Raw genomic sequence first — 15,555 nt, 5'->3', positions numbered from 1 at the left:
CTGCAGTGCATGGGGCTGCAAAGAGCGGGACGCGATGAGCGACTTCGCGCACACACAAGGTGCTGTTAACATAACGTGTGGCACGCAGTGAGTCCCTTTTAAAACGCTGATAATGGTGACAGTAGCAGCAGCAACCTTCTACAGACACCCCAGGTGTCAGGGACTGTTTTGAGAGCTTTATATCACGAAAGCAGGAACGTATTCCCACCTTACACATGAGGAAACTGAAGCAGAGAGGTGAAGTAACATCTTACTGCTGAGAACGATGCCCCGACTTACAGTCTGGACGCCCAGCCCTGGAGCAACTTCTCCTGAGTTCTGTCTGGTCCTGGGGAGGCGGTGGGCACTTCTGGGGTATCTGCCAACATCCTTCTTCAATGAGTTGAGCTGCAGGCCTTGAGCCCAGAGGCAGGGAAAGGCCAACTGCAGTTTAGGACATTGAAAGAGGCATTTATCTGAGGGCACGGAACGGGACAGGACCAGGACTTTCCTGCAAGGATCTTTTGCACAAAGGTACGTGGACAGGAGAACCGCCTGGTGCAAGCAGAGCTCTTGGGAGTTCCCTGAAGTCCAGTGGTTAGGACTCGGTGCTTTCACTGCCATGGCCCAGGTTCAATTCCTGGTCGAGGAACTAAGAAGATCCTGCAAGCTGTGCAGTGCAACCCATCTGCCCCCCAAACTAGGGAATTTGGGCACTTCTCAAACACAAACTTACACACAAATCCTGGGGATCGTGGTAAAAAGCGGGTTCTGACTCTACAGTCCTGTAAAGGCCAGTTTCAGTCTCATTTCCTTTTCTCCCTCGAGCCCCGAGGTGCCCATCAGGCTGGTCGAACCAGCTCAGCCCAAGGCCTCCCCCCCCACCTATGGGAACTGCCCTGTAACACCCAGAGCCCAGGACTGGGGGCAGGGCGCTGCTCGGGGGCAGGAGCTGACACACTGTGGCCAGTGGTCCAGTGACGCTGCCCCAGTGACCGGCGGGAAGGGTCTGCCCACACGGGCCCCGGGCTCACATCTTTGGGGGCCATAAAATTAAAAGACGCTTACTCCTTGGAAGGAAAATTATGCCCAACCTAGACAGCATATTAAAAAGCAGAGACATTACTTTGCCAACAAAGGTCCGTCTAGTCAAGGCTATGGTTTTTCCAGGAGTCATGTATGGATGTGAGAGTTGGACTATAAAGAAAGCTGAGTGCCGAAGAATTGATGCTTTTGAACTGTGGTGTTGGAGAAGACTCTTGAGAGTCCCTTGGACTGCAAGGAGATCCAACCAGTCCATCCTAAAGGAGACCGGTCCTGGGTGTTCATTGGAAGCACTGATGTTTAAGCTGAAACTCCAATACTTTGGCCACCTGATGCGAAGAGCTGACTCATTTGAAAAGACCCTTATGCTGCGAAAGACTGAGGGCAGGAGGAGAAGGGGATGACAGAGGATGAGATGGTTGGATGGCATCACCAACTCAATGGACATGAGTTTCGGTGAACTCCGGGAGTTGATGACGGACAGGGAGGCCTGTGCTGCAGTTCATGGGGTCGCAAAGAGTCAGACACAACTGAGCGACTGAACTGAAGTGAAACTCTCCCGCTTGAGGCCCCCTTTTATCCTCCGAGGATGAGCACTCTGTGAGCTCAGGCATGTTCAATCACCCCCGTATCCCAGTGATGGAAGATGTCAATGACCTCCATTTTACAGGTGAGAAAATGAGTTCCAGAGAGGTGAAGTGACCAAGCTATAGTCACACAGCTACAAGAAGAGCTTTGAATCCAGCACTCACCACCCCATGCACTTCCTCACACCCGCTACTTCCTTCCAGTTCGATATGTTTTTACTTCAAAGAGAAAACGAGGGACCTTCCTGGGGCATCTGCTCCTCCCCAGCCCCGAGAGGCCCCATCTGGGACCCAAAAGAGAGCAAGGCAAGCACACACAGGGGAAGGAAAGACTGAAAACCACAGAGGAGGGTGGGCGGGCGCTTCCTCCTGCCTCAGTGTGGCTTGGTTTCCGGTGGCGGTGAGGCTCAGCTCAAGTGCAAAGTTCTCTCTGTGGGTCCGGGGAGGCTTCTTGGCCTGAGGCCCCGGCCTCCCTGCTCTGTGCTGGTCCAGGGCTTCCCCCATCAAGGCTTCCTGCCGGCCCCACACTGCCAGACCCACCTCCAGCACTCGGTATTTACTTGTGACGGTTAAACAGTGGGGAACTGGGGGCCCCACGGGGCTTGTGCAGGAGCGGGCACGCTCCATCCAGCACATGTCTTCCTGGGAAACGCTGAGCCACTCAGAGCACAGCACCCACACCAGCAGCAGCATCACTTGGGAGCTTGTGAGAAATGCAGAGTCTTGGCCAGGCCCAGACCTCCTGAATCAGAACCCCCATTTCACCACGATTGCCAGCATTCCCGTGCAAGTTCAAGAAGCGCCAAGAATTCCCGACACACGGTGAGTGGTTCTATCCACATGACGATGTCCGCCTGGCACACAACAGCGCGCAGTTGCTCAGTCGTGTCCGACTCTTTGTGACCCCATGGCCTGTAGCCCGCCAGGCTCCTCTGCCCATGGGATTTCCCAGGCAAGAATACTGGAGTGGGCTACCATGCCCTCCTCCAGGGGATCTTCCTGACCTGGGTATCGAACCTGCGTCTCCTGCTCTGCAGGTGGGTTCTTTACCTATGTCTTTGCACAGAAGATTCTGGCCAGAAGGCCCTGGCTCCCAGCCCCAGGCAAATGTGTCTTTCAAATGCGGAGGCAGCATCAGCAAAGTGATTCCTCCCCCACAGGCTTCCTGCCTCCTCCTGCCTGCTTCACACCTAGGACCGGCCACCCCTCAACACCTGTCACGTACTCATTCCAGTGGGAGTGACAGGTATTCCAGCACCTTCCCGGTGCCAGGCCCTGTTCTGGGTGCTGGCTTCAGCAGTGATGGGACAGACATGATCCCTCCTGGCATTTCAGCGAGGGCAAACATAGAGACAGAAAATGGAACTTTCAAGGCAGCACCAAGCGCTTTGCAGACACACCGAGCAGTGGGAATGGATGAGACCGCAGGGAGTTGGTGAAGTCCCCGTGGGCTGGTCAGGGAAGGCCTCGGAGTGAAGGTGACACGTGAGCAAAGACCTGCAGGAGGCGACTGCTTCCCCCCAGGGGACTCTTGGTGATGCCTGGAGACATTTCTGGTTGTCTCACTGGGAAAAGGTGCTCCAGGAAGCCAGGGACACTGCGCAACATCCTGCAATAATACATCCTAACCCCACCCTGCCCCTAGCAAGGCTGATCCGGCTCTGGGCTTCCCTGGTGGCTCAGTGGTAAAGAATCCATCTGCCAATGCAGTAGACATGGGTTCTGTCCCTGATCCGGGAAAATCCCACATGCCTCGGAGCAACTAAGCCCGTCCGCCACAACTACTGAGTCTGTGCTCTAGAGCCCAGGAACCGCAACTACTGAAGCCTGAATGCCTAGAGCCTGTTCTCCACAACGAGAGACGCCACCGCGATGAGCAGCTCGTGTTCTGCAACTAGAGAGTAGCCCCTGCTCGAGACAACTAGAGAAAAGCCCGCACACAGCACCCAAGATCTGGCACAGCCAAACATAAATAAAATTAAATACTTTTTTTTTAAGTACATACTAAAATTAAAAAAAAAAAAAAAATGACCCAGCCAATGGAAACTCTGCTCTGAGGAAAAGTGTTCTAGAAGGAAGGAAGGGTGTGTGCTAGAGCCCTGAGGCGGGAACAGCAAGAACATCCATGCAGCTGGAACGGGAGTAAAAAAAGGTCAGGGGGTCGGAGGGGTGGTGGGATGCGAGGATCTGCAGGACACGTGCTGACCAGGTGGCTGTTATTTTTACTTGGCAAGGTAGAACCTTTGGAGCAGAGAGGTCCCATTTTCAAAGGCTCCCCCTGCCCCTCATGCATTACTGTGGGTCTCTATGAGGGTGGGGCAGTGAACAGGAGCGGCAGATCCAGAAGTGGGGGGATGGTGTGAGATGAAGGCAACCCGGGAGGATGATGGGGGCTCTCCTTGGGACACGTTAAGTGTGAGATGCCGCAAGAACATCAAGGGAACGAGCAGTGGCTGGGGTTCAGAGGAGATGGCCCAGCCACAAACTGGGCAGTTAGCATCCACGTGGTATTTTGAGCCTAGGCTGAGTCTTCCATTTTGGGTCCTTCCTACAGCCAAGTTGGGCCTCTGCGATCTGCCCCAACCGGCCAGTCCTCTTATTCGCTCGGGCTGATGAAGCTCGGCCCCACCTCTGCCTGGAGCAGCCTTCCCTCTTCCCTCCACACGCAGCAGCCACTTCAGAGGGGCCTGTGCCGACCACCTGTCCCCAGGTCCTTCTCCCCATGGTGGTCCCAAGGATGCGCCCACTGCCCCGCTTCCTTCCTCCATCGTCATATATCATGAGCTTATATGCTAGTTTCCTCGCTCACACTCACATGCACACCTCAACAGAGCCCCCGCCCCCTGGGGCAGAGGGAGCCTCACTTCTCATTCAACGTCCTCAGCACTAGAACCCACCACAGAAGGTCCTGACGCCTGCTTCTGTAAAGCAATGACTGGGTCAAGTATTTATCATCCTGGGAAAAGAATCTCTTTAAAAAAAGACTTTTTATGTGAGTCACCACTAATATATCTAAGACCATTTAGAAAGCTTCTTCCCGCTCCGAGGGACACCTAGGCACCTTTCACACCAAGCTGACACCTTCATGGCTCCCGTTCTCATATCTGCCCTCACCTGAGCAGGTGTGGGAGCCCCGGGGCCACTCCCTCCTGATGTTTCCTGGCCAGTGTTACAAGTAACTGTGGGTCTTTCTTCCTAAGTGAATGTGCATCATCTCAGCTGAGGCTTTAAAGAGAGGTCTGGTTACCTCCTGAGTGAAAGACGCTCATAGTGTCTTTTTGTGACCCCATGGACTACACTGTCCATGGATTCTCCAGGCCAGAATACTGGAGTGGGTAGCCTTTCCCTTCTCCAGAGGATCTTCCCAACCCAGGGATCGAACCGGAGTCTCCTGCATTGCAGGCGGATTCTTTACCAACTGAGCCAACAGGGAAGCCTGGTTACCTCCTTGAATACGGTAAATACGGGCTGTGAAACAGCCTTGCGATCTAAGCGGGGCCTCAATTCTCTCACTGTCAGGCATACTTTTTTTTTTTTTTAAGTAAATCTTTAGCTACTTGACAGGTTAAAAAGCAAAGTAACTAGGTTAAAAAGTGACTTAAAAAAGACACATACACCCGCATGTTCACAGCACTATTATTTACAATAGCCAAGATATGGAAGCCACCTAATAGTCTGTCGACAAGATACATGGATAAAAAAGATGTGATATATATATATATAATGGAATATTAGCCATAAATAGGATGAAATTTTGCCGTTTTCAACAACACGGATGGGCCTGAAGGATATTATGCTTTGTGAAATAAATCAGAAAAAGATAAATACTGTATGTTATGACTTGTATGTGAAATCTAGAAAATGAAAAATAAGTGACTTAATTTGGAGAAAAGCGATGTGATCACAGTGCTCCAGGGCTCTGGCTATTCCAACAGCCAGCCCTTAACCTTCCTGCAGGTTAAGCTGTGGGACCTTAACCTTCTTAGCCTCAGTTTCTTGACCTGTCAGATGGAGTAATGGTGTGAACTTCAGAGGGTCCCCGAGACCCTTAAGACCACACAGGTAATGGCAGCTCCTAACACCAAGCTAACCTCTCACTTGATAAAGCGATGGGAGGCACTGCCGAGGGGTGTAAAACAAGCCCTGGGGTTGGGACTTTGCTGGCTCTGGGGATCAAGCCCATCAGAACGCTGCTTGGGGCTCTGGTGGTGCGGGCAGTGGGCAACTGCCTCCTTTCTCTTCCTCATGTACATCTGTCACTGCGTTCATCCCAGGAATCACTCCACATGTGATTTGTCCAGTATTCATCTAAAACTATTTTTGCAGTGCAGCTCTATCTAATCAGGCGCCCTCCTGGCCTGCATCACTACGTTTGAAGGATTCTATCGCATCTATTTCTGGGGGTTGGTGAGCCTGCCAGAGCGCTCTCAGGAAGTAGAAGGCTGCTGTTTAAAACATCTGACACCTAAGGGACCCTACTAAAGGGAGAAAAAGTACAAGAAGCCATTCTTGTATTGTCTAAAATCAGTATCGTTTAATGAGCTTGCTTATGGAGGGTCTTCCTTCTAGAAGGAGAGCTTTTGAGGACAGAAGTCTCTGCATAGTAGGTGCTCGAAAAATGAGTCAGAGGAACATTTTCTATCACGCATTTTTCACCAAGACCCCTTAGAACAAAGTGCTTTGTGATCAAGGTGCTCTCAGGTTTGCGGGATCCTGAAACACATATAATCTGGGGGACCCTTCTTAAAGAAAAAGAATGGACCATTAGGAATTGAAAAAAAATTCAAGTGCTGGGCCTTGTAAGGAACCCATGCAGGGTGGAACCCATACAGAGTGGGGCCCTGACTTGGAAAGCCTCAGGGTAAACTCACCCCTGAATGTCCTTACATGATCTTCAGCAAAAGAGGGAACACGACCAGACACGGTAGGAAGTCGGGGGTTAAAATTAAAATCAATTTTCAGGACTTCCCGGTAGTCCAGCAGTTGGTTCTCTGTGCTCCCAATGCAGGAGCCCAGGTTCCATCCCTGGTCAGTGAACGAGATCCCACATGCCGCAACTAAGACGCAACTAAGACGGTACAGCCAAATAAATAAACAACAAAATTAAAATCAATTTTGGCAGTTTTTACCCTCTGATATTTTTTTTAAAGCTACCCTCAACTTACTAAAGTCATAAATTCAGAGACACAATTCTTCGTTAAGCTTTTAGATGTAACTTGCAAGTCTATGTATAAAAGCTGCAGGTGTGAATGGGGCCTTTTGCACTGCTGTATTCAAAAGTCCAGGCCCTTCACTCTCTCAGAGGAGGGGGCCGAAGGGCCTGCAACCACCCATACCCCTCCCAGACTGGGGTGCTGGGGGCCACGCTCAGGGGACCCTGGTCAACGACTTTCACAAATCTAGGCACTAAAGAAACAAAGCTTCTTTCCATGTTCCAACATCCCAGCAAGGCTTTCTGAACGTGCCCGAGGATCAGAGAGGTTGAAGGCTCAGCCTGGGGTCACACAGGAAACCCGTGGCAGACTGGGGGCCAGAACACTGTCCGGGGCTGCTCACCCCTTCTGCCCAGGGAGGATGTGCAGGAAAGCCTAGGAGGACGGGAAAAGCTGCCCCCACGCCTTTCTCCAGCCCTGGAGGGTGGATGAGGGTCGGGCAAAGCAGCTCCAGGGGCGGGAGGGGGCCCTGCACGCAGGCCTGTTTGCACCAGCGCTACAGTTGGGTGGGGTCACCTCCTCCTGCAGGCTGGGCTGGCCTGTCACCGAGTGCAGCTGACACCGCCTGCTCAGCAGAGGCTGCAGACGCTGGAGCAGGGGCCGCGGTGTCGCTAATGGTGCCCCCATCCCAGGATGTCAGGGCGCAGGGTCCTCAGAGAGCAGAGCAGGGAGACTGAGGTCCTTACTGGACACTCGCCAGTCACAGCCAGGCTCCCAGCTTCCTTACAGAGGGATCTCAGCACCCGGCTTGAGTCCCAGCTCCTCCACTTGTGAGCTGTGTGACCAGGGGCCAGGTATGTGACCTCTCTGAGCCTCACTTTCCCACGTCTCAGGTGGGGCGAGCAGGTGTTCCTCCCCTACCTATGGGGTCGTTTAAGGCGCACGTTAAAGACTATGCGGCACAAAGCACGCTGGAAATAATAAGGCTTATTATCTGTGAACTGTCTCCACATGCCAGGCCCCCAGATAAATCCTTTCACCACAAACATGTAAGCCCTGTGAAGGAGGGCTGTTAATAACGCCGGGTCTCATGTATACCATGCTTGGCGTTACGGAGAACTCTTCCGGCCAGTGTGCTCATTCGCTTGTTCCTCACTTCACTGCTCTCATTCATCCGTTCATTCAATCAGCTGCTCCCAGAGCATCTATCCTGTCAGGAGCCCTGGACTCAGCACCAGAACCAAAGAAGAGATCCAGCTTCTGTTCCCCAAAGGGGCCGGCCGTCTGTTAGAGGGGGTGGGGGTGGCTGGAAGAGGGGCAGTTACAATTCTGTGCTGCAAATGCTAGGCTGGGGCACCCCCAGGAGGGGTCTGTGGGGATGCAGGGGGCAGGAGAGTGTCTTGGAGGAGGTGGTGTCCACACTGAGACCTCAACAAAGCAAAACCCAGCAGCTGAAGGCCGTGGTGGACCCCGGCTAAAGAGCATGGACATGACATTGGCTGGGGAGCCCTCAGAGCTAGGGAGCAGCGGCTACTTGCTGGGTCCAGGTGGACACAGTCAGGGCTTCCTTGAGGGCAGGGCTGGGAAGGCAATGCATATGGTGCTCCTGGGGGTGGCTGTGCAAGAGATGGGTAAGCGGGGGCAAGAGATGGGTAAGCGGGGGCAGGGTGGCAGGCGGAGCCACCAGTTCAAACTCTCCCACGTCCTGGCTTGACCTACAAGGCGTGGGAAGTAGGAGGCTGCACTTGGACCGCTCAGCACTTGGGGGAGGGGTGCCCCCTCCACCTATTCAAGCCTGGAGGGCAAACTGGGTCCGTTCCCAGGTGCTAGGCAAGGCCAACCTCACCAAGACGGCCTATGGTAGTTATAAATGCAGAGTCCTAGGCCCCACTCCAGTCTTGTGAACCAAAACCCATATTTTAGCAAAATTCCCCAGTGATTTGCACACACACTAATGGTGGGAAAGAGCCAGTGTAGACCGCTCACTATAACCAAGACAAGGAAACAGCCTAAATGTCCATCAACAGAGGAATGGATAAAGATGTGGAACATACATACTCAGCCATAACATGAATGAAATGATGCCATTTGCAGCAACATGGATGAACCCAGAGTAATTTATCACATTAAGTAAGTCAGAAAGACAAAAACAAGTATCATATGATATCACTTATATATGTGGAATCTAAAATATGAAATCTACTTATCTATAAAACATAAACAGACCCACAGACATAGAGGACAGACTCCTGTTGTCAAGGTGGAAGGGAGAGGTCAGGGGAGACAGGGATTGGGAGTTTCGGGTTAACAGATGCAAACTATTATATACAGAATGATTGGAAAGGAAGAGACAAAGCTGTCACTATATGCAGATGACATGATACTACACATATAGAAAATCCTAAGGACTCCACAAAAAACTACTAGGTCTGATAAATGAATTCAGCAAAGTAGCAGGATACAAGATTAACACTCAGAAAGCAGTTGCATTTCTTTACACTAATAATGAAATATCATCAGAAAGAAAATGTAAAAATACCTTTTAAAATTATACCAGCCCCCACCCCCAACAACAGCAACAACAGCAACAAAAAACCCTCAGGAAAAAAACCTCACCAGGGAGGTAAAAAGACTTAAAGGCAGAGAACTATAAAACATTAAAAAACTAAAGAAGATTCAAAGAAATGGAATGATATCCTATGTTCTTGAGTTGGAAGAATATTGTTAAAATGCCAATACTACCCAAAGAAATCTACAAATTTGATGTGATCCCTATTAAATTACCTTTGACATTTTTCATAGAACTAGAATAATCCAAAAATTTACATGGAACCATAAAAGACACAGAATTGCCAAAGCAATCCTAAGGAAAAAAGTTGAGCACGAGGCATAACTCTCCCAGACTTCAGACTATACTACAAAAGTACAATAATTAAAACAGTGTGGTATTACCACAAAAACAGACACATGGATCAATAGAACAGAAGGGAGAACCCAGAAATAAACCCACACACCTATGGTCAATTAATATTTGACAAAGGAAGTAAGAATATAAAATGGGAAGAAGACAATCTTCAGCAAGCAGTGTTGGGAAAGTTAAACAGCTGCCTGTAAATCAATGAAGTTGGAACACATCCTTATAATCTACACAAAATAAACTAAAAGATGGCTTGAAGACATAAACATAAGACATGACATCATAAAACTCCTAGAAGAGAGCATAGGCAAAATATTCTGACATAAAATCATATCAACTTTTTTTTTGTCAGTCTCCCAAGTCAATAGAAATAAAAGCAAAAAAATAGGAAATATTTAAATTGACAAGCTTTTGTACAGCAAAGGAAACTATTTTTTTAAAAAGGAAAAGACAATCTATGGAATAGGAGAAAATATTTGCAAATGATGTGACTGACAAGGGCTTCTATATACAAACAGTTCATACAACTCAACAACAACAACAAAACAACCCAATTAAAAAGGGGCAGAAAGCCTAAACAGACATTTCTTCAAAGAAGATATACAGATGGCCAGCAGCACATGAAAAGAGGCTCAGCATTACTAATGAGAGAAATGCAGATCAAAACTACAATGAGGTATCACCTCACACCAGTCAGAAGGTTGTCATTAAAAAATCTACAAATAACAAATGCTGGAGAGGGTGTGGAGGAAAGGGAATCCTACAGTGTTGGTGGGGATGTAAATTGGTGCAGCCACTATGGAAAACAACACTGAGATTCCTTAAACTAAAAACAAAGCCACCACATGATCCAGCAATCCCACTCCTGGACATACGTCTGGAGAAAACCATAATTCAAAAAGACACATGCGCCCCAGTGTGCACTGCAGCACTGTTCACAGCGGCCAAGACACAGAAGCAAACGAAATGCCCACTGCCAGAGGAACGGGCGCAGAAGATGTGGTCCATATACACGATGGAATATTACTCAGTCATAAAAAGAACGAAATAACACCATTTGCAGCAACATGGATGCAACTAGAGAGTCTGTCTCACAGTGAGTGAAGTTAGAAAGAGAAAGACAAATACCACATGATACCACTTATACATGGAATCCAAAGCACGGCACAAATGAACCTATTTACAAAGTAGAAAAAGACTTACACAGAGAACAGGCTTGTGGGTGCCAAGGGGGAGAGGGTTGAGGGAAGGAGGGAGTAGGAGTTTGGGGTTAGTAGATGGAAACTATTACATTTAGAATGGATAAATGACAAGGTCCTACTATATAGCACAAGGAACTACATCCAGTCTCCTGGGATAAACCTTAACAAAAAAGACTATAAAAAAGAATCTATACATGTGTATAACAGAGTCACTCTGCTGTAGAGCCGAAATTAATGCGATACTGTATGTCAACTATATTTCTACAAGAAAATAATGGATAAACAACATGGTCCTACTGTATGGCACAGGAGGCTATATTCAGTATCCTGAAATAAATCACAATGAAGAAGAACGAGAATATATAAGTAACACTGAATCACTTTCTGTACAGAAGAAATTAATACAACATTGTAAATTGACTATACTACAATAAAATTAAAAAAAAAAAGTGTAGAGCTCAACACGTTAGTATATCCTTGGAAAAGCCCATGAGGGGTTGCTGGGCAACACAGTCTGAGCTCCAAAGCTAGAGCCTCAGAGTGGGAGGGCTTCCTGCTCACACAGCACCTTCCCTCCCCACCTCCACTCCAGCCTGAGGATCAGTGGCCACTGCTTGGGCACCTCTGGGTGCATCCTCATGACCTCACCAATGGTGGAATGATGACAGTCCTGTTTGCCAAATACCAACCCAGCTCAGAACAGAAATGTACCATGTGCGTCTGCTCATCTTTAATGCTCAAATCAAATCCCAAATGACCACGCTCACTTTACAGAAGAGACAGGCTCAGAGAAACATAGCAACTAACCCAAAGTCAACCAGCCAGGGACACAGATGTTTCAAATACGATTTGTTTCCCAGGCCTGGGTTTTTGCTTCTGCTTCCCCCAAGTCTGAAAAGTATACATGTGTGGAACTGAAACCTGAGGCCTCTCACCAAACCAAGACCCATGGACCCCAGACACATAACAACGAGAAGCCCAGGGCAGCTTGTGACATGCTGGGGGCACAGCATGCTGGAAAATCATCTTGAGAAAGGGGGCTCTGCCATTACACACCCCCAATTAAGAGTTGCATGGTGGTCCTGTCCCCCAAGCACAGGTACTGCCTGCCTGGCATAGCACATGTGCCCATGAACTTCTAAAGAAACAGAGGATGCCTTGACACTTCCATGTTCCAACATCCAGGTATACCTGTGTCAGCTCACCTGAGACCTGCATCCATTCCTCAGCCCCTGGTCCAAGGAAGCCCACCTTGTCCTGGGAAATCACCACACCCTCCACCCCTGCCCTTGGCAGGTGACCCCGCCCTGCTCACTCACAGCTCTGGGGGAAAAAAACACAGTTTGCTGGTTACCCTTGGCCACAGTGATTGGCTCAGCCTTGGGCATATGATCCCATAGGAAGCCAGAGGATCTGCTGGGCTCATTACTGGGATTAGTAAGAGAGACTGTGTAGAATTCAAGAAGCCAGTCCTAGGCCTCCTTGGTGATCCAATGGTTAAGAATCTGCCTGCCAATGCAGGGGACATGGGTTCGATCCCTGGTCTGGGAAGATCCCACATGCTGTGTGGCATCTGAGCCCATGTGTCACAACTACTGAGTCAGAGCTCAAGAGCCCGTGAGACTCAACTACTGAAGCCCGCATGCCTAGAGCCTGGGGTCTGCAACTAGAGAAGCCCCTGCAATGAGAAGCCCGAGCGTTGCAACAGAGTAGTCCCCGATTGGTGCAACCAGAGAAAGCCCACACACAGTAACAAAGACCCAGCAGAATCACAAATGAATAAATAAATAAACCTTAAAACTTTAAAAAGTCAGTCCTGATTTCATTTACTTCTGTCTTGGATCCAATCAAATCAAGATCAATGGCCCCCAGAACCTTGAGACCACCAGACTCTGAACTCTGGAAACAGATGCTCTTGAGACTATGACGCGCTGGATTAACATGCCATTGTTTAGACAGATGGGACAAAGTGGACAGTATTTACATGTTTTCCATTCAAACTTGGGTCAATTTTAAATCCACTTACTAAGAAAACAAGATGCTTTCCTGGACTACTAAAAGGTTTAAAGTTCCAAGTCTGTAGCCTTGAGACTCTGCATGCCTATTTTAGGAAACTACATCTGTTAGATAGTTTGTGGCAGGACAGCATTCGCTTTATGTTGGAAACAGTTCGGCTCGAAGCGTCTTCCTCACCAAGTCAGATCAACTCACTGACGAGGAACTCTCATAGCCTGGTTCGAAATGACATGGCCACTACCCAAGACTGAACACTCGCTCCCAGGAGGAGACGCACAGTCCGAGGCATTCCTCCTCAGAAAAAAGTTAAACCACCCACCTTCTAAGAGATTCACATGAAATAACGCAACGTAAAATGGTGGTTTTCCTAGACAGAAATCCACAGCTGCCGCCCACCATCTTGTCTGGAGCTGGAACTACTGACCGGAGGAAGCAGAGTCAAGACACCCTCGTAACAGCATCCAACTCTTGAACTGAGGCACTCCGCAACTGATTCAACTTGGGGTGCCTGGCACTGGGCATGGTCCTGGCATTCGACAGGCCCGCCCTTTATGCCTGGGGTTCCAGGGAAGTCGGGGTAAAGTGGCTGACCAGCTTTTCATCCCCCTTGTCTTCCCTCCAGTTATAATCTTCTGACCCCAGTTAGAACCATGATCCTGGCATTCGACAGGCCCTCCCTATGTGTCTGGGGTCCCAGGGAAGTCGGGGTAAAGTGGCTGACAGACCAGCTTTTCATCCCTTTTGTCTTTTCCCTTCCCTCAGTTATAATCTTCTGACCCCAGTTAGAACCAGGTGGGGTTCCTCCCCCCCACCCCAGTTAAGGACAGCTTGTCTAGAAGGGACCCAAAGCACTGAGGGAACTACAAGTTTGTCTCAGGAAACGGGACCACCCAGGGGCTCCGGCAGAGCCAGCCAGCACTCAGGGGAGGAGATATATGGAAAGGACCTCCTCAAGGACCACAGTCCTGCCGACGCCTACACCCAGCTGCCGGTCTTACCGGATGGTGGGCTGGTCTCCGCTCAGCTGCTTAAACCTCCGGTGGAGCTGCTCAATCTGGTCTGATGAGACTGCAGGGGGGAAAAAAGAAAGAAAGAAAAGGCATCACTGACCTCTGAACTCAGAGCTGCAGGAGGCAGGCTGGACCCTCATCCCCACTCTCCTGTTCGGTTCATTCTCGGGTCATATCCCACCAAGGCAAAACTAAGCGTGGGATGAAGAAGCAGAGAAAGGGTCTGCCATTCCTCCTGGTAACACAGCGCTGGGGTTGCTGGCTCTGACCCCCTCAGCAGTAAGACAATTACTACTAATAACAGCTCCTGGCGAACAGGACAAACGTGAACCAGGTCACCCTCTTCTTCCTCAGCTCGTTAAAAGAGATCGTATCGGCTTGTCTGGCTTTCTCCCCTCCCACTCCTGAAGATGGGTGTCTTCCCCGATGAGAAAGGGGCTTCGTGTGTCATGTATTAAGAAACAGAGGAGGAGGGGAGGGCGAGATGGTTCAGGCTGGTGCCAGAAGTGATTCGGGGAAGACCTGTAGTCAGAAGAGTACAGAGAATCTGGTAAAAGCGGGGGAAGTGGAAGGAAAAGAAACAGACTTTTGATCATTGCTGCTGTGGGCGATGTATTTACATAACCTCAACTGTTTCATTTTTTTCCCTTCCCATTTGAGATATAACTGATGTACAGCACAGCACTGTAGACGTTTAAGGTGTACTGCAAATGATTTGACTCACACAATGAGTGAAACAGTGACCATGTTTAAGTTTAGTGAATATCCATCTCATATGCAAAATTAAATAAGTCACCAAAGGAATCAAAGACACAATCAAAAAACACCTCGAGACAGATGACCATGAAAACACAATGATCCAAAACCTATGGGATGCAGCAAAAGCAGTTCTAAGAAAGAAGTTTATAGCAATACAATGGTACCTCAGGAAACAGGAAAAATCTCAAATAAAGAGCCTAACCTTACACGTGGAATAACCAGAGAAAGAACAGACAAAACCCAAAGTTAGTAGAAGAAATCATAAGGATCAGAGCAGCAATAAATGAAACAGAGACCAAGAAAACAAAAGATCAATGAAACTCAAAGCTGGTTCTTTGAAAAGATAAAGAAAACTGATACACCTTTAGCCAGACTAATCAAGAAAAAAGGGAGAGGCCTCAAATTAATAAAATGAAAACTGAGAAGTTACAATGCACATCACAGAAATACAAAGCATCATAAGAGATTACTCTAGCAACTGTAAGTCAATAAAACAGTCAACCTATAAGAAACAAATTCTTAAAAAAAAAAAAAAAAAGATTATTTGTTTATTGGTTTTGTTTCGGCTGTGCGGCCCAGAATGGCATGTGGGATCTTAGTGCCCTGACCAGGGATTGATCCCGCACACTCTGCCATGGAAGCGTGGAATCTTAACCACTGGACTGCCAGAGAACTCTCCTGGACAAATTCTTAGGTACAACCTTCCAAGACTGAACCATGGAGAAATAGAAAATACAAATTAGACAAATTACAAGTACTGAAACTGCAACTGTGATTAAAAATCTTCCAACAAACAAAAGTCCAAGACTAGATGGCTTCACAGGCAAATTCTATCAAATGTTTAGAGAAGAGTTATCACTTATACTTTTGAAACCCTTCCAAAAAACT

The 15,555-nt window shown here is 48.7% G+C and overlaps 1 protein-coding gene across 2 annotated transcripts in view; it reads right to left on the bottom strand.

Annotated features, from left to right (window-relative positions):
• Positions 1-15,555, bottom strand: part of TESC (tescalcin) — a 65,421-nt gene that overhangs the window by 21,694 nt on the left and 28,172 nt on the right. For both annotated transcript variants that reach the window (XR_008703267.1, XM_055549617.1), the window contains exon 2: positions 13,897-13,966. Coding sequence is in view for 1 of the 2 variants with exons in the window: in XM_055549617.1 (XP_055405592.1) it covers positions 13,897-13,966 (70 nt within the window). In the remaining variant the exon portion in view is untranslated. The remainder of the gene's footprint in view (positions 1-13,896; positions 13,967-15,555) is intronic.

Source organism: Bubalus kerabau, chromosome 16, assembly GCF_029407905.1.
Source record: "Bubalus kerabau isolate K-KA32 ecotype Philippines breed swamp buffalo chromosome 16, PCC_UOA_SB_1v2, whole genome shotgun sequence".
Taxonomy (NCBI): Eukaryota; Metazoa; Chordata; class Mammalia; order Artiodactyla; family Bovidae; genus Bubalus; species Bubalus kerabau.
Note: the sequence above shows the minus strand (reverse complement) of the source record. Positions and strands in the feature narration are given on the sequence as shown.